Source organism: Bactrocera latifrons, unplaced genomic scaffold (genome assembly GCF_001853355.1).
Source record: "Bactrocera latifrons isolate USDA-ARS-PBARC rearing strain unplaced genomic scaffold, ASM185335v1 scaffold_133, whole genome shotgun sequence".
NCBI lineage: Eukaryota > Metazoa > Arthropoda > Insecta > Diptera > Tephritidae > Bactrocera > Bactrocera latifrons.
Window position 1 is genome coordinate 5,306 of NW_017534775.1, and position 24,608 is coordinate 29,913.

Genomic DNA, 24,608 nt, shown 5'->3' on the forward strand with positions numbered 1-24,608 from the left:
GACAAATGTAGACGTGCGTCGTAAAATGTAGGAAAAAGTTTTAATCATTAGAAGAAAATCGGCACGTGGTACACCAACTAAACGTTCCAACTCCTCCAAAGCATTTTCTGGCTCTATAGCGTCCTCAGTGGTCGCAGGTATCATTTGCCTATGCACAAAACTTAGCACCGTTGTAAAAGTATCATATGGTAACGCATTTATAATTTTTATACCCTCTCGTGCTCTACAAAGAAAAAAAAACGTTCGTATACGCCGCTACTTCAATAGATACATATGTATGTACATAAATTAAAAATTTTACATCCTTAAGAAAACAAAAACTAAGGAAAATTTGTACAATTATAAATTTAAAAAGAACTGCATCTTTTGATAATCACCTCTCAGTAATTTTTATCCAATTGGCAGCCATTAATATATATTAAAGATTAAATTATTTATTTACACACTTTTAATGTATTCTATAAAAGCGATTATAATCGTCAAAATTTCTGGCGAAAAATGCTTTGTATATCAAAATGGTGTCCAACCGTACTTGGCAGTGCTGCCCACCCAACATTGATTTTCAATAGTGTTTGGAATTGAAAGAGTTTGAATTTATGGCAGCACTCTCTTGATTGCGTTATCAACCATCGATTATGTTCATATTACAGCTGTTTCGAAGCTATTTGGACACATCGTCGTTCATATCAGAGAACGTATCTCTGTTCATATATAAAGTTTGTTAGTTTTGCCATTAATTAGTTAAATAGTGATCGAATATGACAGCAACATTGCGGTATCGTGGGGATAAAAACAATATTATTGAGTTGGCAAAAACTTTAGATGCTTTTAAGAAAGTGCCGGAAAAATATACAGAAACAACAGAAATAGGGGGCACATGTAAGTTGAAATACATATGTACACCAAAATAAGTTAAGCGCTGAACTATTTTAACCATAACGATTTTAGTATCTTTATTGAGTCGTTTGCTCATTATTTACCTCATTTATAAGGAGGTATGCTATTACAAAGAAGCTGATCTCATTTATCAATTTGAACCTGACATCGACATGGATGATAAAGTACAAATGCATGTCGATATCACCGTGGCCATGCCATGCTCCTGTAAGTAAAAATGACATTGTGACATAAAGGATAGATTAGTAATACTGACTGATTTATTATGTGTAGCCCTTTCTGGCGTTGACCTAATGGATGAGACACAACAGGACGTATTCGCGTATGGTACCTTACAACGAGAAGGAACTTGGTGGGTTTTACCTGAAGAGGAACGTCTTCAATTCGAACGCATGCAGCATATGAATACGTTTTTGAGAGAAGAATATCACTCTGTTGCGGATATTCTATTTAAAGATATTATCAAGAATAATGAAGTGAATGTGAAACCAATAGGAGACTTGAAAAAACTTCCGGAGGAGCAATATGATGCATGCCGTTTACATGGAACATTGGGTATTAATAAGGTAATTGATTTCGATTTATTTTATAAAACATAATATCTGAAAATATTGGTACCACAACAACGAACAAGTTAGTTATTTTGAAGACTTTGTTGTTATTATCCACTGCTATATTGTTTATGTAAAAATGGTCGGTATATTATTACACAACGTATGCACTATACATTTTAATGATTAGAAAAAAATTTATGAATATGAATGTTTTTTTAATAATTTAAAGGCAGACAAAATACATAAGTTAGATTGGAGCTTATTGAGTATAATTAAAAAATAAGTTTTATTTAATTATTATCATACGAAATATTCAATTGGTATAAAAAGTTTGTTTTCTATTCGTGTATATAAAATGGAATATAGCCACTTTGTTCTAGGTGCCGCAATTGGCTATTCGAAATGGTGCCAATAAGCACGGAGACGATATCGAAATATTAATTTATTTAATATTTGAACAATATCACGACCAGATTGACATAAAATAATAGTATATATTGCATAAAAGAGGCATTATGGTATAGAAAATATATAAAAAGCGAAATTGTGTATTGCAGCTTAATAATTTAGTGGCAACAACGTATACACATCAAAATAAAAAAGAGATTTTTAATAGGGTGGTAACACTTACAGTCCAATCTAAAAAGAAAGCTGTAAAGAAATGTTTGGTTAATTGTGGCGTAGCTAATATAAATTTATAAAAAAAAAAAAATATGTTTTATGCACATTTAATTTTGGCCAAAAAAGGCCCATTGGCCCGAGTATGGTTGGCTGCTCACTGGGATAAGAAAATAACAAAAGCGCACGTATTCGAAACAAATATTGAGAAATCCGTGGAAGGTATAATGCAACCAAAAGTAAAATTGGCGCTTCGCACTTCGGGGCATCTATTGTTGGGTGTCGTTAGGATTTATTCGCGGAAAGCAAAGTATTTATTGGCGGATTGCAATGAAGCATTTGTTAAGATCAAAATGGCCTTTAGGCCTGGCATGGTTGATCTTCCCGAAGGACATAGGGAAGCAAATGTAAATGCAATCACTTTGCCAGAAGTATTTCATGATTTTGACACAGCCTTGCCCGAGTTGAACGATATAGACATTGAAGCCCAATTTGCGATAAACCAATCTAGAGCAGATGAGATCACTATGCGAGAGGATTATGGTGGTAGCTTGTCACTTTCTATTCACGATGACGGTTTTGGTGATATGGGATTTGAAGGCGACACTCCTGATTTGATACGTGGTCCAATAGATGCGAATATAGATGATCAATTATTTGGTGATGGTGGCATGGCGGACGTTACATTGGTAGATGAACCAAAAATAACATTAAATGATACAGATTTGGTAAACTCACGATTAGATGGAGATGGTTTTGGGGATGAATTTGGACAGCCTGAACTTTTTGAAGACGATCTTTTCGCTGAACCGCCATTAGATACCAGTGACAATAATTTAAAAGCTGTCATTGGTGCTGCACAAGAATCTGATGACGACGGCATGGATCACATGGATATTAGACCACCATCTGTGGCATCCAGTTGTGAACATCTATCCGAAGCAAATGAAGTAGAGAAGGAAGCTCACAAAGATGAGGGTAACGAAGCTTTAGGAAATTCAAAGGAAGAGGAAAATCCTTTGGACCAGTCAACATTGCTGCAAAATGAAGATGAAAGCTTTGCCTTGGCCCCCATAGATGCCTCGGCATACAAAGGTGTCACCAAAGCTAAACGCAAACGTAAGCTAATTGTTGATGAAGTCAAAAATATATCTGGCGAAGAAATGAAGGCGCAATTGGCAAACACAACGGATATTGTAACAACATTAGATTTGGCACCGCCAACAAAACGACTCACTTATTGGAAGGAAACTGGCGGTGTGGAAAAATTATTTTCACTACCTTCTAGAACTATCCCGGCCAGAGCTTTGTTTTTAAATTACCAACGTCATTTAGTGTCCCGTTGTTCAGCACTCGAAGACTTTTCTATACTTGGTCCATCTGACTTGTTGGCTATAGAGCATATACAGAATGAAAATGATGCAAATGTCATAAACAACAAACGCGGTCGTAAACGAAAGCATGAGCTCCAACCAGTACAGCAAATCATTGCGGATGTGACGGCACAAAGTTTGGCAGCACCAGAAACAGTGCGAGACCTTGAACACAGTGTTGGTCAAACACAATATTCGTTGGCAGAGAATTTAATACCACCGGCGGAGAGCTCTTTGTTTGACAATATGCGCAGTCCCAGCCGTATGCTAAGCATGAATGAAATCAATGGTATCGAAAATTTAACATCACTCAACGATTTACCTCTGACGCCGAGTAACATGCATCACGGTATCGATGCATCCGATGATTTCAATCATGGCGACGTGACGCCCGCAGGTCTACATCATGGAGACCAAACTCCGCATCATTCCAGTATTGAACATATCGATAATTTACCCAATCTACCAGCCGATCAAGTGTCATCTATATTACAAGAAGCTGAGAATATACCAAATATCCAACAAGATATACTAGCAGGCAAGGCGCAACGAACTAGCGATATATCTACAGATTGGAATGATTACGATTTACCGCCACCACCGCCAAATCCTGCTGAAGAGCAATTGGAAAACGAAACAGATGAACAATTTGAGGAGCGCGTACTCAATAAACGAGCAGCACAATTGTTCTATACCGTTAAATCTCGTTTAATAAAACAGGATTGCCTAATATTATCTGCATTAACAGTGAATAACTCCAGGAAGCAGGCGGCACAAAAGTTTTACTCGTTATTGGTACTGAAAAAGTTCCGAGCACTCAATATCGAACAGACCCAGCCATATGCGGATATAGAGATATCAAGAGGGCCGCTATTTGAAAATCCAAAATTATAAAGCATGATAAAATTTAATATATTTTCTTTTATATTATTATAATTATTATATTTTATATTACGAATGTTTAATTCGCTTTTAAATCGTAATTTTCTGTATGTAAATAATAAATTATTTTTATATATAAATAAATATTATTGTACGAAAATTATGTGAATTGAACGTGTACTTTTAAAATATAAGCAAATATGGTATTTACGAAACGAAACTTTGTCATTGAAAATCCCTAGATATGTAAGTACTGAAAAACTGCAGCTTAGAGGTAGAAATGCGCTCCTAAATTGAACCATCAGCCGCAGAAATTTTTAATATACATATATATTTAATAATAAATAGTTTATTATACCATCGTGTAATCATCTTATGAAATTTATCTAAACTCTAAGGTCGCTGGAGTTCTGCACTTGGTTGGTGGTGCGCAGCCATTTGTTGGGCTCTTCGGCGATCACTGGACAATCGATTTTCGACGTACGCCAGCTAATTTCACGCATCGCATCAATCGCTTAAGTTTTGGTCAATATTCACGACGCATCGTACAACCGCTTGAAGGCGACGAAACGCTAGTAGCCGATGAAGAAACAACGGTACAATATTTTTTGAAAATTGTACCCACCGAAATACACAACACCTTCACAACGATCAATACGTATCAATATTCAGTGAGCGAGAATGTGCGACAATTGGGTATGTATAAATACTTGTACTTTGTAGTGCCTTGTTTGCATATATATTTTCTATAATAACTTTCCTATATTCCTTTTAATTAGACTCGACCAAAAATTCGTACGGCTCCCCTGGCATCTATTTTAAATACGATTGGTCGGCATTAAAGATCATTGTGCGCACTGATCGTGATAATCTCGTGCAATTCATAATACGACTATGTTCCATCATTGCGGGCATCATCGTTGTCTCAGGTAAATACCGAAGTACTAACACTTATTTCAAGGCATTTAATAAAAATATGAATTTCATTACAGGCATTTTAAATACCATTTTGGTGTCTATGCAGCGCCTTACCATCAATATAATTGCGCCTCAAGTTTTACAACAGACACTAAATCAACACCACGACAGTGCTAGCCGCGACGGTGGCGCACATATCGCTGTTGGAGCTGGTGCTGTGAACGTGAATCTCGACAGCGCCAGTTTCGCGACGCCCACGACTAAAGTACTGTCGAATAATCTCATAAATACCGCGAATATCATGTCTGACAGCATTAGCTTGCTGAATGCCACAACTACAACAACCAGCATTCCAACGATTGTGCCAATAGCCGTTGATGAGGAGCCACCATCAAAATAACCGATTCACATGCACTCCACGTAGAGGATTTTCTACACTGCGTTCGAGGTAAAAGCCTCGCTAATTTCACAATTAATTTTTATGCAAAGATTATATATTGTCAACGGTTATGTACACGTACATATATACATATATTTGTATGTTTCATTAAAACATCTTTCATATGTTCTTTGTAAGAATAATATACTATTTTTATTTGGCAATCTGGGTCACAGCTAATAAATACCCAATTTAAACAAACACATACACCATTATTAATATAAGTATATGTATGTACATATGTAATAAGAATTTCAACAATGCAATGCAAAGAATTAGTATGCAATTAGTTAAAACGTACTCGTCGATATGTTATTATATTAATTTTTCACTGTCTCGAACAGATCCATCTTTATATTGGCGAAATTACCGCTGCGTTTGTAACCGCATATGCTTTTCAATATTTCCAAACTCGATGCAATTGTGGTGTTCACATCTTGCTCATTGCCTAAGCTTGGATTCAATTCCACCAAATCGATGCCTTGCACGCGATTCGTGTCACGTAGCGCCTCTACCACCGATATACCCTCGCGTAATGTTAGGCCGGCACAAACAGCTGTACCAGTACTGGGTGCTACGGCTTTGTCCAAGGCGTCGATATCGAAACTGACATGTATCTTATTTTGCGGTTTCAGTGAGTCCAGTGTACGTTCGATGATTTTAGAGATGCCGTATTTGTCCACAGACTACAAAAAAAAAAACAAAACAACGCAAAAATTACGAAATATTTTGAGGTAAGAAATATAAAACAATTTACTTAACGGTAATATTTAGTTATTTGTTTTTGAAATCTAAAGTAGGAGATTACATGCCGCTATGAGCAAACTTTTTACAGTCGCAGTGCTTTAACGGACCTAAAATGAAGAAGCACGATCGTGAAAGCTAGCTCTAGCATGGTGTTGAAGCAGATTGTTTTTATAGTGTCAAAAACATCCCTGAAGTAGTTTGTAGGAATGCTGACGAGTTGACAGGGCTTGGTCGGATTAAAATTCGGACCCAATCCGGTTACATAGGCTCAATTGTCGTGGGAACGGAAACTATTCAAGCACCAACCCTTGTAGTGTGCTAAACTCTCACTACTTCAACAAGCCTAAAGTATGCCCTGCTTACCAAGAGTACCCGCTTGACACTAACAGCAAGTTTTTGGGGCCCTCCTTGCCTACTCATCTTGGCTCTAATTTCGCTTTTGTTGTTCTGGTTATTGTTATAGTGGCAGAAATCGTTCCTGAAGTAGTTTCGAGGAATGGTGCAGAGTCGATAGTTCTTGGTAGGTCCTTTCCGCTTAGTTTGATCGGACTGTCGTGGAAAGAGCTCCAATTCGTTTTAGTTGCACGTGGTTGTTATTTTTAGTAAATTTAGAGAGCTTCGAACAAGAAACTTAACCTTTGGAAGAGTGACTAAATGAAGGTGTCAAGAGCATTGTACTAACTCAACTGCTGTAAAAAATGATTGATCTTTCTCAAAAAATGAAATATGAGGCCACTAAGAATGGTAGAAGTAAATGTGTGTTCAATGTTCATCTCATAATAAACCGTTAAACTGTATCAAGCGCCTTTTCCTCGACTGGATCGGTACTATTTTATTCATATATTTACTCTCGTATATGTGCATCGGTCATTTGGGCTAACGTTTTTTGCAGTGTATGCAAAACTTACGCATTTTCCATTGTGCGAACGGCGTCATGCATTTTCCCACAAGAAAAGTCATTGAAATTTTTCAGCGCACCGATTTTCACGTCTCATAAATAAAATTCTAAAATAGGTTCGAAAAGTGCAAGGCTTTATTAACACCGCAACACCCCTCTAACGCGCGGCGTATGAGGATTATACGCGCACCGGCGGAAATCGCCTGTACTGAATTGCAAGCATACATATATACCGGCAACAACAACAAAACTATTTATTACTATTTTTCAGTTTGTTTCAAGCACCGCGCCGCCGATCCGGTTCATTCCCCTTTTGACGCGTCGTTGTTAAAATTAATGTCCCTGCATGTGACGGCGAATTCTGCGCACCCTTTGTACACGTATAGCACCCTATACTCTGTACGCATTACAACCACCATCGCCACGCTGCCGCTACCGCTGCAGCCACGCCAAAATCGAGGTGTGGACAAAATACAGTCGCTGCAATAAACTCCGCGAGGGTTGCTCACTACAGCTCGATTCAATTCAAGTCACACAGACGCTCTTAAGTGTGTATGTGTAAGTGTATATGCGGCGGCATGGAAGGATATCAAAGATCGCTACACTGTATGCAGTGTGTTTAGAGTGAAATGATCTTACTCCTGCTGTTGTCAGCGCCGTCGCGCCAACGTTCCAACGGCAGTGATAGTAACAGCGTTCTCAGCCGAGTTTTGTAACAGCAAAAACAAAAACTTGCCAACACACATATGTACATACATTTACCGAAAATGCTCAACTGTTAGCGCAGACCGACAGTGCACCCCCTCGTTACCAAACTAAAACCCATCGCGTGAGCTAACGCACAGTGATCCAAAAAGGCAATTTACGCGATGTCCGGTTATTCACACTCGCTAACAATACAACTCAAACTTCGAGGAGAGCGTGAGGAATTCGTTTATCGCTCTGTGAAACGATAGCCGAAGCCGATAATGTTTTATAAGGTCCTTGCTCAGTCGAGGACGCTTGAAAAAACCACACCATCTTAGCATCCAACAATGGCATGTAATGACATTCTACACGTTGCACCTGAAGACATACCTGGTAGGTGCTGGCGGCGAGGCGGTGCTAGTGATTTCCAGGCGGGCCGAAGCCGTTAGAGAAGGAGTGTAGTCAGCTTTTGCAAGGATTGTTCGATTTTAAGGAAGGGGATGGGTGCTAGACTCTTCTGGCGGGAGCTCTCCATCACTTCTAGGTTCAGACTACTAGACCACTGTAGCGTCCTTCATACGGAGGTAGCTGTCATTAAAACTGTAGGAAATATACTGCTCCGGAGTGCAGCTTCCTTCAGAGAGGTGGATATTCATTTCGACAGCATACGGCTATACTGGCTTTGAGCTCGCAGTAGTTTCAAGCTTCTTCAATATTAGGCTCGTGTGGGTGCCCGGTTTCAGCGGAATTGCTAGAAACTGCAAAGCCGATGATGCGCTTTCCTCAATTTCATGCGATTGGAGTCGAATCAATTCTCCAATCTCTGCTTGTGCTCTGGCGTAGGACCTTTGAATCTATAGTTGGAATCATTTTGTCACTTCTCTACTGACCAGTTTTCTAGACTGAGATTGAAATATCTCGGTAGACACACCTTTACCGAGCCTAGCCTAGTTGCTGATAGTTAATATTAACCGCCCTAAAAAATTTTGGACCAACCCCTATCCTAACCCAACCCTCTATGCATTCTTGAATACATTTTTGAGATGGATCATATGACCGGCGGGCAATTGCGGGCCTTGGAGGAACCAACATGAACTCTTATCATCTGGACTAGAGTCCAGGCGGATCACATCAAGGCAAGACTTCAATAATCAACTTTCGCTAGTATATATGGATTATGTAAAGTTTTTACCAGCAGTTCCCTCAATTTTTTCTTTATGAAATTTAAAATTTTACCACTGTGCTAATGTAGTGTGCGTGCATATCCTCATGCATGCAATGTATACTTACATCCATCGCGAACGCTCGTATGCCCAATTTATTCAGGATATACGCTTCGTACGGGTCAATGTCCCTCAAACCAATGTAAACAAGCTGATCAGCGGCCAAACTGTAAATAGAATAATTTAGAATAAATGGAAATGGAAATATGAGAAGCAATTATTTATGGATATATTTATAGGATACACCAATAAAGTACATATTGAAATATATGTGGATCCAGCCACAGGCTCATAAAAATGTAATTTTCCCTTTTTTTTATATCCCAGATTGGCTGAAGATTCAGAATATCGTAAGAATTTCCAGGAAAATCTGTCAAACTCGAAGATCTGATCTAACATAAAAAATAGTGTTTTCTAACATATCTAAAATAGCTTGGGTCTCATATTTTTGGAAATTCAGCTGAAATACCGGACCTAGAAATAAAACACCTAAGCAGATTTGTGATAGGTTCAGGAAGTTTTTTCCTATGGATTCACAAACGACTGCGCTTAATAGTCTAAGTATGATTCCTCGTTCGAGGGACCAGCAACCTAGCCTAACACTATCTGCTTGGTTAATGGAACTCATTGTGTAAGAGTTTTTATCTGATAGTTGGAACGATGACTTGGTATGAAGCCGCTTCCACTCGATATTAGTTCTTTCTATAGAGTGATCATTCTATGCCCGTGCTGTATGGTCTAAATTTGACTTACGACTGCGCAGTGCTTTCTGCAAGATACATTTGTAGTGAGGATTCCACCCAACAGTAAAACATCGAAGACCTTCACCTCACCTCAATCAAACCTTACATTTGGACCAAATGATTTTCCGCTCCCACGACTGCCGAGATTACGTAACCGGAACGGACCCGTATTTTTATCCAAGGACAGAATTACTCGGCAACATTCTTCCAAATTAATCCAGGGATGTTTTGCTGTCGCTACAACAACCAATTTGTTTTTGCTATTTCTCTGTCACAAATATTCGGACGACGAGTATCACAGACGAAGCTGATGTGAGCTGTTTATGTTTATAGCTACCCTAATTTGGCGCTCTTCTATAATATCTTTAGTTAGGTTCTTTCAGAGTATAATTCTGTATATCCATTATAATGCGTTTATCGACCGCATTGAAGGCTATGATCTGTAGTTATAAGTACCGCATTGAGCCTGCGATCATTCCTTGGGGGCTTCACCAAGTACCCCAAAGAGTTCTAATATCTATATTGATGACGAGTAGCTCAGTCAAAAAAAGGTTTCAGTGATACATTATTATTATTATTAATTGGAATACTTTGGTKTCCGTCTGGAACCCATGCAGCTGACAGACAACTTGGCATGTACGAAATACGCCATTTGTTGAAAACTTTCAAAACACATGCCATGATCAACACACGATCAGCTTGGCAATGCCCAAGAGGCCAAAACTAATCATTTACATCAGCTCAGCAAGCTGAAAACACCCCACAGCGTATAGTTTAAAGAGTATATATACAAATGTATGTATATACTGCATATTTAAGCAAGTTTATGTCAGACGGAAAATGTAAAATATAAAAATACAAAAAAGGGCTGACAGCGTTGTAAAAGGATATGCACATATTTACATGCAAGCTTGCAGGGCGAGCAACGCTTCAAGGGTCCTTAATTTTCCAGCACAGCGCACCGAGCAACGCGGCGAACTTACAGCTTGGCTGGCAGTTGGCCGCTGCTTTTGTGACACGTGATTAGAGCAGTGTGCTCAACCGCACTGGCCGGCGATGCGGCCCAGTTTCGTCCGTCGCTGGCCTTAGAAACGCGCATTCACGCGTGCGATGTTGTAAGTGCATTTTTCATTATCCTTCGGCAATATTGTTCGCCTACGAAGAATGTAAACAGCCAAACGGGGTGCTTTTAGATGCCTTGCAATATAATATATGAGTGCGTGTACGCGTACATATGTTTTACCTCTCTAAATAGCGCCCTGCTTGTAAGGGTCTTACACAATCGGCTGACTTTTCAGGTTTTGTCAATTTGGTTTACATATTTTGCTGCTTACATGTGTGTGTAAGTAAACACAGAAGCAAAAATTGCTTTTTTATGTTTTTTTTTTGTTTTTTGTTTTCGCCATATTTGCATAAGTTAAGGGTGGATTAAAAGTGACTGCATTTGGCCATTTGGATTTCTTCCACAGTTTATAAGTTTTTGCATGAGCGGATGTGTTTTGAAAACTAGGTTCCAGCTGTTTGGTTTTAAATCCTTTGTTATGTCCGTAATAATTCTATTCTACTATGGCGAAACCCCTTTCTCTCTTTAATGTTTATGAAAAATAAATTATCCAAGTTTCTAGTGAGTCACTTCAAATAGCTTAAGCTGCAAGGCATGCGATTACGCTTTGTCTTTCAGTGCTTTATTCAGCTAAAACTTCTGAAAAGTATTATTATCCTTGTATTAAGTTCTAAGAAACTATTGAGTTATAAATCACATCTACATATTCACCAATGGAAAACTAACAGTTATAGCAGGCATTAACCAAACTGTACATCTATAAATGGATGGTCCGGAAAGAGTTTTATTTTTCAAACCCCACTATCCACCGCGCTATTTTTATGTATAATTACGGACAACGCATTGGGCTACAATCATCTAAGCAGCTATTCAATTCAAATAACTATTATCTGCAGGCGGGGGTCGATGGGTGGCCGGTCGAGCTATTCAAGCACGGCGGCGAAGATCTGCTAATGAGCATGCATCAGCTTCTTTGTAGAATATGGTCGGACGAAAGCAAGGTATTGTGTAAACGACTAAAGCCCACCGTCAACGAACTGATTGGATCTTATCAGTGTGGCTTTAGGCCTGGCAAATCGACATTTGACCAAATATTCACCATGTGCCAAATCTTGGAAAAGACCCGTGAAAACAGTATCGACACACACCACCTTTTCATCTATATTAAAGCTGCTTTTCACAGCCCTATACCGCTATGTCTGTATTTGGTACCCCGCAAGACTAATACGGCTGTGTAAACTGACGTTGGAAACACCAAAAGCTCAGTCAGTATCGGGAAGGACCTCTTCGAGCCCGTCGATACGACGACTCCCTATCGTGCCACTTATTCAATCTGCTGCTGGAGAAAATAATTCGAGCTTCAGAACTTAATCGAACAGGTACAATCCTCCATAAGGGTGTACAGCTGCTGGCGTATGCTGATGATATTGATATCATTGGCCTCAATATCGGCGTCGTTAGTTCTGCTTTCTCCAGACTGCAAAAGGAAGCAAAGCAAATGGGTCTGCTAGTAAACGAGGAGGGCAAGACGAAATATCTCCTGTCTTCAAGTAAACAGTCGTCGCCCTCGTGACTAAGCAGCCACGTCACTGTTGACAGTCATAACTTCGAAGTCGTAGATATTTTCGTCTATCTTGGAACCAGTATTAACACCAACAACAATGTCAGTTTCGAAATCCAACACAGAATAACTCTTGCCAACGGACTGAGTAGGCAATTGAGGAGTAAAGTCCTCTCTCGACGAACAAAGTTCAAACTCTATAAGTCACTCATTATTCCTGTCCTGCTCCATGGTGCAGAGGCATGGGCGATGACAACATCTGATGAATAGACGCTACGAGTTTTCGAGAGAAAGGTTCTGCGGAAGATTTATGGTTCTTTGCGCATTGGCAACGGCTAATATTGCATTCGATCCAACGATGAGCTGTACGAGTACTTGTATGACGATATTGACATAGACAGCGGCTGCGCTGGCTAGGTCATGTCATCCATATGGATGGAAACAATCCAGCTCTGAAACTTCAAACTATGTTGGAGAGATCAGGTCCATACAAGGACCTGATTTTGATCATTAAGTTTGTAAGGCAGCGCATTTTTTTATCGATTTCGGAAAAACAGAAAGTAGAGACAGACGGGCAGGCAAGCAGACCTTACAGGATCTCCGACAATTCCTTCTGGGCGTTACAAATTTCGTGGCACACTTAAAACCGAACGCAAAGCCGCGTTGGAATGCACCCAGCCTGATCCGAATACTGCAAAGTATTGTAGAATTTCAAAGCGAGTTGGATAGAAAGTATATTACCGACTAACCGGACGGAATAATAACAGTTGCGCTTATGTACATTACTTTGGTAAGTATATTCGATCGTCACATCGCTTCCGGTATAGTTTTCTGTCGATGTGTATGTCTCACTCATATGGTCGATTTTTTCCTGACCTACACTACAGCTACTCAAGTTTCTGTTTACCGTCTTTTGTTGTGTTCCCCTCAGTAAACATGTAAGCGATAGTGCGAAGTACGAAGGAAGCCGAAAGGCGGCTAAGCTTTGCTTTACTTACAAAATTTGTCACGTCACAGAATCTCAAGTATGTTTTCAACTCGATGAGTGTGGGAAACACTTCAAGGAACTATAAACTCGTGCACATATACTCGCATAACGGAGGACCAAATACATGGGTTTATTGTTTTTAAATATATAAAAATTATTCGAGTGAAAGAAAGTGAATACTACTTTATTAGCTGGATATTGCACCAAGTTAGCTGCGCTATCCGAAGCACGAACGGCAACTTCGATCGGCAGTTACCTTATATTAAGTTCCCGACTAGTAAGAGGCAGCACGAATCCTTAGGGTAGTCTGAAGCACCCCCTATACTGCACGGCACCCTCAACCGTCTCATGTACAGCGGGTACCAAATTGGCTGAACACTTGTTTTACCAACAAAATCGTCTAAATTGGTTTGTTGTTTAATGTTAGTGCGGTTGTGGGTGCGAGACGTCGCCTTGCTGTCTGCAGAAATCATAAAACTCAGCGTAATATGAGCATATACACACATACATATGTACATAATGTATAATATACGTATGTATGTGTAGCTTGCTAAGCAGCTGCAAAGTGCGGAAACGGATGCATTGAGTGTGCCACACAAACTACATATATTTGTACTTGCGAAATTGGCGCGTGGTGGTTGATACTTTGATTCTACACACATAAATCATGTCTGTAAATCGCATCGAACCGAATCAATTGAACTGATCGTAGTTCGGCAGCTCGAGTGGCAATGCGTCAGTCCATCACCGCTCTTGGGTAATTTGTCGCAGCTGTTTCACTGTGCGCTACCGCTGTCGTTATCGACAATGCCATTCGTTTTTGATCGTGTTAATTGCATTGCATTAATTGTGCAATGTTTTGCCTTTATCCAACTTTGCGCGCATGCGTTTACATTTAATTCAGGTCCTTTGTCACTTTGCACAACGTTTTCTTTTCAAAATGTAACAATTCTTTCTTATTTCTGTTATTATCATTTTGTATTTTGCTTGGTACATACTGTATACTTATGTTGGTTGTAGCCCAGACACCCTCTTTTTTTGAGCGACGTGATTGCGTTGCGTAAAACCGGCTCACAAACGTATAAACAAGCAAACACAAATATGTACATATGTATGTATACATGGTATGTACATATATATGTATATGCACTCAATCCATGGTAGGAGAAGGTTTTGCTGACATTGTGCCACCGCCGCCGCCTCCGATACATGTGCCGGATGTAAGCTAAACGCAGACAATAAAAAGGGCTTTCCAACCCTTACGGGGGTGTCTACCCTCTAGTTTCAAATATGCATTGATATGGTAATGCAAACATAAATACATACATATGTGTGACTTTACTTCTTGTAGTTATGTTGCTGCTGTACTTCCACTAGATATGCAAAAATGCGACCACCGTCGATCCGTGCTGTGTGCGAGCAAAAGTTATGTATGTACATATGTATGTATGTCTTGTTCTAAACATGTAATTCTAAAAGTGTATGCTAGCAGCACGAAGTATCTGTTTGTGCTCACTATAAAGCGGTTGACGACCTCTCTTTCGACCATTCTTTCGCTTTTCATTATCGTGCGTGAAGTAGGGCGGAAGTTTTTGCGTTGCACGAAACTCCCCTTTTCTATACGAATACCTGCCGCAACGTCGGATAGTTCTCTTGAAGCCGACGCATACGTCGCCGTCCTTGCCGAAATAGTGAGTACTCTGGGGCTTCTCACACAAATGAACATCACCAAAAGAAAAAAACAATGATTGGTTGTTTTGCAAAAATTTTACATAAAATGTACGGTTTGACAATATTTATAAATTTCTTCGAGATTTCAACAGCCCTATTGAATATTTCTGTATGTACATACAAATTTATTCTGAAGAGTCTACTTTGAGTAAAACGGAAGTCGAAAGCTTCAACAGCAAGCAGCAGCACTATCAAACACATATGTATGTATGTAAGTAAGCGCTCATGTATGTATGTATGTATGTATACGTACATAAGTACATATATTCGTAAAAGTGGAGAGCGTTGAGAAGATATACAACAACTATAAGAGTACCCGCCTTTTTCTGCAGTGTACGTCATATTTGGGGAGACATCGCAGTTCTTAACTTTAGGAAATATTTGGAATTTTAAAAGTGTTTAAGTAATTCAAAATGAAAATAATAAATAATAATAATTTGAGTCATTGCTACATATTGTGTTGAACATGTTTTATATGAAATATAAACTCCTAAACAAAAGTGTAAGTAGGTATGCACAAATGGATATGACTGTATATATTTACGTTTAGTACACTTTTCAATTCATACATATTTATGTATATGTGTATACACTGTTTTGGGTATAGCTGGCGCATTTGACCCGTATTTATAGTTTCTACACAACTACCGGCCTGAACTATTTCCAGACATGGTTGCTGCGCTCATCACTGCGTCCGCCATTTTAAACTCGGAACAGGTAAAACACCAACAGCATAAGAATCAGCGAATTTAGGCAGAGAGCGTTGACTAGACGATGGTTGCATAGTTATATTCATATAAACATATGTACATATACATATACATATACAATTGAATTTGGAAAAGTGTAGTTTTCGCTATGGAGAATAATAATAACGAAGTCATAGAAAAATCCGGCAACACACAAAAGCGCAAAGCGGCATTTTTGGCGTCACTGTCGACTCCGCTGCTCGGCGTGCTCGGTGGTTAGCGCTGCGCTGCCGACGCTTTGCGGCTTTGCATTCGTTTGTGAATTCGTAGCTTCGATTCTCACATCTATGAAGTTCGTTCTTCATTTGAAATCGTGCGCTCGCCGTAAACACATCAATTCTCGGGTGAAATTGTCGTCTTTATTGTGCAAAAAGAATTAGAGAAAAAAAAATCTTATTACATAGTATACATAAAAGGTAGAGAACGAAGAAAAGATATTTTAATTGTCATAAAACAAATCAAAACGGTTAGTGGAGCGAAGTAGCGTACAAATAGTAAATAAAAAGTAAAAAATATATAAGAACTGCAAAAAGTATTTGTTGGTTACACGACACGACTACAAACTAATTACGCCAAAATTCGCATATATAATAACCATACATACATATATATTTTTTTGGGTAGAGAAATTTTTTTTTGGAAAAGCACTAAAGGGGACAGTGGAAATTCAATAAATAAACCAAGTAGTGTGTGTGTTTGTGTATATAGCATAATATCGATGAGGAAAAATAATATACTCGTATACATTTATCTGTTGAAATGCACAAAAATTGTCTATATTAATGCTTTTAGTTAATTGAACGCGTGTGAGCAAAGTTCATTAAACTCCATTGTTGCGTCGTTAAATTGGAAAAGTCGAAGGAAAATCAAGACCGTAACATGCAAAGGAAAAGGGTGCAGCAATAAAAGCAACAAAAATCAACCGGACAATAGACGAGTGACACGAATATACGAACAGGCAAAGCTGGCATCTGTGAATATATCGATTGGTTGCGTCAAAAGTCACAATTGCGCAGGGCAGAGGAGAAGAGTTTTTTGTGTTCAGGTGGAGTAAAAATATTGAAAAAAGGAACGCAAAGCGGTAGCCCTTCGGGTGCGGATGAAACAGCTTATACAGCAGCGGAAGTGAATTGATGGAAGATGGACGAGTGCCATAGTCGACAGATTAAACATTTTTAGTGCAAACATATTTGACTTAATTAATACGAATTTACGAAGAGACAAACGTGAAAAGTAAATTGTATTTACATACACATATCTACATTGCAATGTTGAACTACAATAAGAAAAGTATCTCATAGAAACACAAAAGTGACGGCAATAGCGACATGAGATCGCGTGCAAGTGTTCATACATATGTGTGTGTGTGTGTGCGGGGAAGCGTTTTTTTATTCATGTCAAAAGAACTGGAAAGACGGCATTATACAATTTATTGAATTTTATTCAATTTAGTTATTCTCTGAAATTAGTTTCGTATCTAATATGTAGTCTTAATATAAATTTTTAGCGATTTTCCGATCATGTTTTTATACCAAATTTATCTAATTTCCAGAAGCAAGAAAAACGAGTAGAATTCTTAAACACCGTGCAAAATCAAACGAAAAATACATCCAGGAAAAGTGTGTATATCGAGCAGCCAACAGCAGTAGCGGAAAATTTATATAAAAAATTACAGAAAAAGTTAGCACAATCAAAAACTATCGCATACAAAGAAAATCGATAAATCGATTAGCTTAGCAGCTCTCGAATTTCACACACGCTTCAATTAAAACGCCATCTTCAGCGTTGCCAACGACTTTTTAGCAGTCAACGTTGACAAGAGACGCAGCCGTCATCGTCGAGACAGCGCAGAATTAAAATAAAAGAAGAAATTTCCGCCAGAACGAAGTTGTGAAAAAGCATCAAAATTATTGCCGCAACGAGAAAAACACACGCCAACGCAAGTGAGTATTAAAAAAAGTAAAGCGCATGACTACATAATTGTAAGCTAGTTTGTACATATGTATGTACAATGAAATCGCTGACTTATAGTGGAGCACCACTGTTGTTTCCGCGTATGCATACATGCATATGTACATATATACGAGTAAAATGTTCATATATTGTCTATTCTCTTCTGCCTGTAGTTTTATTTCATTCTTTCATGCGTCGGCGCATCAGTGCAAAATAAAATTAAATAAGCTCTTTGTATGTGCATTTCGTGTATTTTGTTCTAACACTATCGACTTTGATCGTGTTTTTAGCTATTGCGAGGTCCCCGCCCAGTATAGTGAAACACAATAAAATTGCTTTGTGTTTATCGTTAGAGTTTTGAAACAAATAAAACTAGCCGGTATGCCTTTTATATATTTTATACTTTTAAGCATAATGTCTAGGCGCGGCTACTACTTAATGCTACCTTATTGAATTTTTGGTGAAAAAGTATTTAAACGCTCTTTTTAGTAACTATTTAATGTGTGATCACACACTTGAAATATATTCAAGTTCATACGTGTTTAAGCATCGGACTTTATGACGAAAAAAATGTGTGTAAATAAAAAATTGTATGCATATAGAAAGATTTATTGTAAGTAAATTATGCATATGCACCCATGGATATTGAGCGCAAATAACGTTTGTTTTTATTATTTTCAATTATTGTACTTATACACATTCAATATCGATAATTGACACAATCTCCATACAAAGCTTATAGAAATAACTAATTTACGATTTCCTAGGACAAGCGTAGATATTTAATAAAATCAACCATTAGAAACAGTCTATACATATGTATATTTTATTTATTTTATTTATTTATAAAAACGTGAAACAATGTATATTTATTAATCATATATTGGAACCGAAAGAAATTGGATATAGAAACACACGACACTCGTTGAATTACAGAAATATATGACAATGAGTTTGAATGCATATCCTAAATAAAAAAAAGCAAGTTCTCTGTGATTAAGTTGCGAGGTAATACTTGAATCATCGTTCAGTTTGTTACAAACTAATGAAAATATACATATGTAAACTTACAATTTATGTATATCCCAGTAATAGTTATTTATACTATGCATAAATCTTATTTCTTACTCTAAATTTGAATACTTTATTTTCTTCCTTCCATGTTTTCTATACAACAATCATTTGCTATATCCACGTCCGCTTATAACCGTTTCATTCAACCCTCTGCGCCATCACCTGTTACTTAGTGGACTTTATGATGGCGAATGCCGGTGCTGCAGGCACAGTAGACGCTCAGGCCCAGCTAATGGCTCAAACCGCCGCCAATCCGGCCGCTGCCGCAGCCGCCCTAGCCGCTTCGAATGCATCACCTGCGCAGACTGCTGCCGCTGCTGCAGCCGCACAACTGCAACAGCAGCAGCAGGTGCAGCAGGCCATTTTACAGGTGCAGCAACAGCAAACACAACAAGCCGTCGCCGCCGCCGCTGCCGCCGTCACCCAGCAATTGCAACAGCAAACTACCAACGGAAATACGAATACCCAACAGAATGGCAATAATAACGGCTCATCCGAGACACGTACTAATCTCATTGTAAACTATTTACCACAAACAATGACCGAAGATGAGATACGATCATTATTCTCCAGCGTAGGCGAAATTGAGTCTGTGAAATTGATACGTGACAAATCACAAGCTTTTATGGATCCACTAAATCCGCAAGGACCAAATAAGGGTCAAAGTTTGGGTTATGGCTTTGTCAACTATGTACGCGCACAAGATGCCGAACAGGCCGTTAATGTATTGAATGGGCTGCGTTTACAGAATAAAACCATCAAGGTATCATTCGCACGCCCCTCATCGGACGCCATTAAGGGTGCGAATCTATATGTGTCGGGACTGCCGAAGAATATGACACAGCAAGAGCTGGAGGCAATTTTCGCACCATTCGGAGCTATAATCACATCGCGTATACTACAAAATGCCGGCAATGATTCCCAGACCAAAGGTGTCGGTTTCATACGTTTCGATAAGCGCGAGGAAGCAACGCGTGCCATTATTGCACTGAACGGAACCACACCACCGGATTGTACCGATCCGATTGTGGTGAAATTCTCAAATACACCGGGTAGCACTAGCAAAATAATGCAACCACAATTGCCAGCATTCCTCAATCCACAGTTGGTGCGGCGCATCGGCGGCGCTATGCATACGCCGGTCAACAAAGGCTTGGCACGTTTCTCACCCATGGCCGGCGATATGCTCGATGTTATGCTGCCAAATGGTTTGGGTGCGACAGCGGCCGCTGCTAGTGCATTAGCCAGTGGTCCGGGCGGTGCTTATCCCATTTTTATTTACAATTTGGCACCCGAAACTGAGGAGGCATCGCTGTGGCAGCTATTCGGCCCATTCGGCGCAGTGCAATCGGTTAAAATTGTTAAGGATCAAACCACAAATCAATGCAAAGGTTACGGCTTCGTGTCGATGACCAATTATGATGAAGCGGCAATGGCAATTCGTGCACTAAACGGTTATACACTGGGCAATCGGGTGCTACAAGTTAGCTTCAAGACCAACAAATCAAAGTAAATTATCTTTAAAGCGAAAAATCTACAGTAGTAACATCTAACTGCAACAATAGTAGTAGTACCCAATAACATCAACTGTAACAATAACACACGCATACACAATGAAAACAATAACAGCAATAATAACAATGTAGCGGAAATACAGTAGTAACAGCAGCAACATATTGCGGACGGACAAAAAATGTAAATCGGTGAGCGCGGAGCCGAGCTGCAACCCGACCGCAGGCAAGTTGATGGAAATGCGCGGGTTGGCTTTATTTAAAATTGGTAAAAGTGTGTGATGTGCAAGGCGTGTTGTGGGGAGGATGAGTTTGCTCTTCCTCCCCCCAACATTCGCAACGCACGCCAACCTCGTATTTTCCATTTTTTAATTATATTTTTTATATTAAGCATTTACTAAAAAGTCCAACTTGAAGCTATACGAAGCTGGAAATTAAATTAATTAATTAGCTTTTGAAAGTGAGGTTAATTAATCTAATTTGTTACACTGTAAATTCTAATACAAAATCACAAGCGCGGAGTAGTAGATAGGTGCAGAGAAATATTGACAACAAGAAATTTGTGTTGTAGCAAAATTTTGAGGTTACAAGGCACTTCTAAAAGGGATGTAACGATTCAGTATATCTGTAGCGAAGTGAAAATATGAAAACAAAAAAAAGCAAAGAGAAATCATTTGAATATATTTTTCCTTATCAGCTTCCACCCTCAGTGGCTTTGCGAAAAGAAAATGGATGCACATAAATGCTTAAAATGGCGCGCCAAATGCCGCTAGCAACCACCCGTTGTGCGCGTAAGCAGGCGGCAAGCTTCCCACACGCCTCAAATAATTGGGGTGGTTACGGCAGGCACTCCAAATCAGTCCTAGTGTAACGTCTGGCAGCGTAGCACATATGTGTCTGTTTGTTAGTCACCTGAATTTCACAATGCCAAAACAGTGAAGGAAAAATATATTTCACAGTACATTTCTATGTATGTGTATGTTTGCTTTTGAAATACATATACAAATTTTGGCAATTTCAATCAATGTTCTGCGAGTGTTGGCTTAATTTAGAAAAAGTGGCCTGCTTGGTGGTAATCAAATTGGCAAGCAAATTCTGAAAATTATTACTCGACAGTTTAGACTATTTTTAAATTAACCAACAGCTGCAACTCGCGGCTGAATACTTACTTGCATGTGTGCGTAAACACGAATACACATACATATGTATATTTATTGAATCTCAGCAAACAATATAAACGAATCAACTAGCTGCGCCACACATTCAAATATGAAAGACAAAAAAGTCATTTTATATTTTCACTACTCTAGTCTGAAATAAAATAGAAAAAATGCAAAGAAAACTTATAAAAACGAAAGTTTTGCAAAATTAAGGCCCAAAACAATATTTCTGCATCCTCTAGAATTTCTTAAGTCGATGTAATATTTGTTAATATCCCTACAAACAAAAGCCAAAACGTATGTGTGAAAAAAAATGAATGAGCATCCCTTTACAAATTGAAATCGAACAAAGAGATCAACACAAAATTTTCCAAATTAAAACCCGTTTCGAAAATTTCCAAAACTATAGTTGTATGAAAACTACTACTGCACGAGTATATCACAAAACCGTTTAGCTCAATGAGCGCCAATTAGGCAGTAACTAAAAAGAATTAGTGAACAGTTCTTTTGAAAATATACTAATAATTAAGAAATAAAGGCAAACAAAAATCTTCCAAAACAACCTTGGCCTGCCGGCAGCAATAAAAGTATTTTAAATTTCATTTGCTATTTTAAAAGTTGACAATTTTTATACGTTTTCTAACTCAAAATATGCGTTATAAGCAAATGATAAATTTAAATGCAATAAATTGTGCAGCAAGCGCTCGAAAGAAAGGCTTGAAGAAAGACGAGTGCGTACGCAGGTTTTAAAGTAAAGCATTACTATAATACAATAATTAATTGAATGTTTAAAAACAACTCTATTTTGGTATAAAGGTTTTCAATTATAAGGTTAGCAAAACGAAAAAAAATTGTTAAAACAATTGATAAAGTTAATGAGTTTAGTGGCATTCAAGAGTAAAAAACCAGAAAAGTAGGAACGATGACATGTAATTTCAATTAAATAAAAAATAAACTAAAATTTTTAAAATTATTTAACGTACTAGCAAAACAAAACAAAAAATAGTAAATAATCTTAGAGACTATAGTAAAAGCAACGTCAAGGAGGCTGCTACAGTATTAAATAGCAAAAGCTTAAATTTAAATAATTAAAAAAATATAACTAAGAAAATAACCAAAAGTTGGGTGTAAGTTCATAAAAATATATGTAACTATAAAATAAAGGGGCAAAGCCTGCGTGCGCAAATACAAATTTACAGAAAAAGTAGATCTTTTGAATTTTAAATGAGCTAAACAACTATAACTAGACAGTATCGAATGAGAAACAATAATTATTAAATAAACATTGCGCCTCCAGAAGGCTAAATTTACAATTAAATATATAATACATCCAATATCATAAATAACTATCCACACTTGAGAGTTAATATAAATTTTAAAATAATATAAAAACTTGCATAACATATGAAACAAAAATTTTATTTAAATTTAATTAAACATTAATTGATTGAAAGGTTGCGGCAGATCCTTTTTACATATTGACAGGAAAAACGCACAGCTTGTTGTGTATTTTGGTGGCGAAAAGAACGCAAAAAGTGTTGTTGTTTTTAGACACTATTTTTACGCTTTTTGCGCTTTAATTAACGCTAATGGTGCGCTGAATTAGTAAACAACTTAAAATAACAGTGAAATATTCACATAATATAACTTCATTTTTTTTAAATAAAAAATAAGCGCTAAATATTTTTAGCAACTTAAAATTTGTTTAAAACGAGCTTTTAAAGAGTCAAAGGCAATTTTTTAAGCGCTGTATGCGCGCCTAACACCGTTTTAGTGCGCTAAGTTCAGAAAGTTTTGTATTCGAAGTTATTCTCAACAGGAGAAAGCGGAGCATCCTTATTGTAGTTAGAGCGTTCGTTTTTGTTCTTTTTCGTCACCACCTACGCACAAAGCGCTAACATGAGTGTTCAATAATTTGTTTGAGACAAAATTACAATGTGAAGCACAAATCACCCGAAATACAAATAAGCTATACATAATTTAGTGTGCAATGTTTTAAGCTTTAGGCTGCGCACATATATATATACACACATACATATTATTGACACACACACACATGCATCAATATTCGTGTAATGTTTAAAAAATCAATTTGTTTATTTTTAAACGTAATTTGGTTTGTTTACAATCAATGGTTGCAGGTATTTGTTTGAGGAGCAGTTTTGAATTGTTGAAATATATTTAATAGAAATTTGTTACATTTACGATTTTGTGTTGTTTGTGCTTCCACGAATAATGCCCCTTTGATTTTGTTCGTTTGTAGTGCAGTACATTGGCATCTTGTGTTGATTTCTTTGTTTCAATTTACTTTACTTTGAGTTTTGCGCAAATGCGCTTCAACTATTACTTGCTACAACCCACATGAGTTCGAAATGTAAAAAATACTACTTTCGAACAATATTTGAATTACTTTTGAAGCGTTTAACCAACATATTTGAAGTTGTTTAAAGTTATTTATTAATATACTTTTTTTCGATAAGTTCGATTTCTCAACACGGCTACTACTCTTATGTTTGTTGTTGTTTTTTTTTTTGTACCCACGCTCGTAAATTATAATTTTGTCAAAAAGAAAAAAATGTGTGTTCATGTAAAATTGACGCGCGTGTTCTCCCAGCTATTTTGTACACATAATTTATATATTTATACATATATACAGTCCATATACAATACATACACACGCATACATATACATATATACATATATAAATAGTGAACGTACATAAGTAATTAAGCAAAATATATTTATATACATATTTATTGCATATTTACACAACTTATATTAATTTATATCTACAAACATACGTATACATATGTATACTTATTTCCAATAATTTTGCTT

General features: G+C 37.8%; 5 protein-coding genes across 11 annotated transcripts in view; 3 read left to right on the forward strand and 2 right to left on the reverse strand.

Moving 5' to 3' along the window:
* The window catches only part of LOC108965054, a gene marked incomplete in the record, with an annotated part of 2,997 nt that extends 2,458 nt beyond the window's left edge, over window positions 1–539 (reverse strand). The window contains 2 exon segments of the mRNA XM_018927224.1: window positions 1–223; window positions 378–539. Coding sequence (XP_018782769.1) covers window positions 1–223; window positions 378–409 — 255 coding nt within the window.
* Window positions 540–655: 116 nt separating this feature from the next.
* Window positions 656–6,108, forward strand: LOC108965074 (endoplasmic reticulum-Golgi intermediate compartment protein 2). Of its 2 annotated transcripts, XM_018927247.1 has the most exons (7): window positions 656–879; window positions 949–1,104; window positions 1,171–1,463; window positions 4,723–5,020; window positions 5,104–5,253; window positions 5,317–5,690; window positions 6,026–6,108. In XM_018927247.1, the coding sequence occupies exons 1-6, from the start codon at window positions 759–761 to the stop codon at window positions 5,640–5,642; spliced, it is 1,344 nt and encodes a 447-aa protein (XP_018782792.1). In that variant the 5' UTR covers window positions 656–758; the 3' UTR covers window positions 5,643–5,690; window positions 6,026–6,108. The 2 variants fall into 2 exon arrangements, with proteins under 2 accessions (XP_018782792.1, XP_018782791.1); XM_018927246.1 differs by lacking the exon at window positions 6,026–6,108 and having other exon boundaries at window positions 5,317–5,824.
* On the forward strand, window positions 2,068–4,399 carry LOC108965073 (double-strand-break repair protein rad21 homolog). The gene has a single exon (XM_018927245.1). The coding sequence runs from the start codon at window positions 2,165–2,167 to the stop codon at window positions 4,334–4,336; it is 2,172 nt and encodes a 723-aa protein (XP_018782790.1). The 5' UTR covers window positions 2,068–2,164; the 3' UTR covers window positions 4,337–4,399.
* Window positions 5,807–24,608, reverse strand: part of LOC108965076 (arginase-1) — a gene marked incomplete in the record, with an annotated part of 32,666 nt that continues 13,864 nt past the window's right edge. The window contains 2 exon segments of the mRNA XM_018927255.1: window positions 5,807–6,367; window positions 9,304–9,403. Of these exon segments, the coding sequence (XP_018782800.1) occupies window positions 6,002–6,367; window positions 9,304–9,403 (466 nt within the window).
* LOC108965075 (protein elav) lies at window positions 6,343–24,451 on the forward strand. Of its 6 annotated transcripts, none has more exons than XM_018927251.1 (3): window positions 6,343–6,415; window positions 17,624–18,014; window positions 19,272–24,451. In XM_018927251.1, coding segments are annotated over exons 2-3 (1,341 nt in total). In that variant the 5' UTR covers window positions 6,343–6,415; window positions 17,624–18,013; the 3' UTR covers window positions 20,612–24,451. The 6 variants fall into 6 exon arrangements, with proteins under 6 accessions (XP_018782796.1, XP_018782793.1, XP_018782798.1 ...); XM_018927248.1 differs by lacking the exon at window positions 6,343–6,415 and adding an exon at window positions 16,382–16,537; XM_018927253.1 differs by lacking the exon at window positions 6,343–6,415 and adding an exon at window positions 16,382–16,537 and having other exon boundaries at window positions 19,305–24,451.

Excerpts from the sequence above, each read along its gene's own strand:
- LOC108965074 (XM_018927247.1), top strand. The coding sequence starts at position 759 with ATGACAGCAACATTGCGGTATCGTGGGGATAAAAACAATATTATTGAG. Across the intron at positions 880-948 it reads AACAGAAATAGGGGGCACAT|TATCTTTATTGAGTCGTTTG; the intron begins GTAAGTTGAAAT and ends TAACGATTTTAG. Across the intron at positions 1,105-1,170 it reads CGTGGCCATGCCATGCTCCT|CCCTTTCTGGCGTTGACCTA; the intron begins GTAAGTAAAAAT and ends TATTATGTGTAG.
- LOC108965073 (XM_018927245.1), top strand. The coding sequence starts at position 2,165 with ATGTTTTATGCACATTTAATTTTGGCCAAAAAAGGCCCATTGGCCCGA.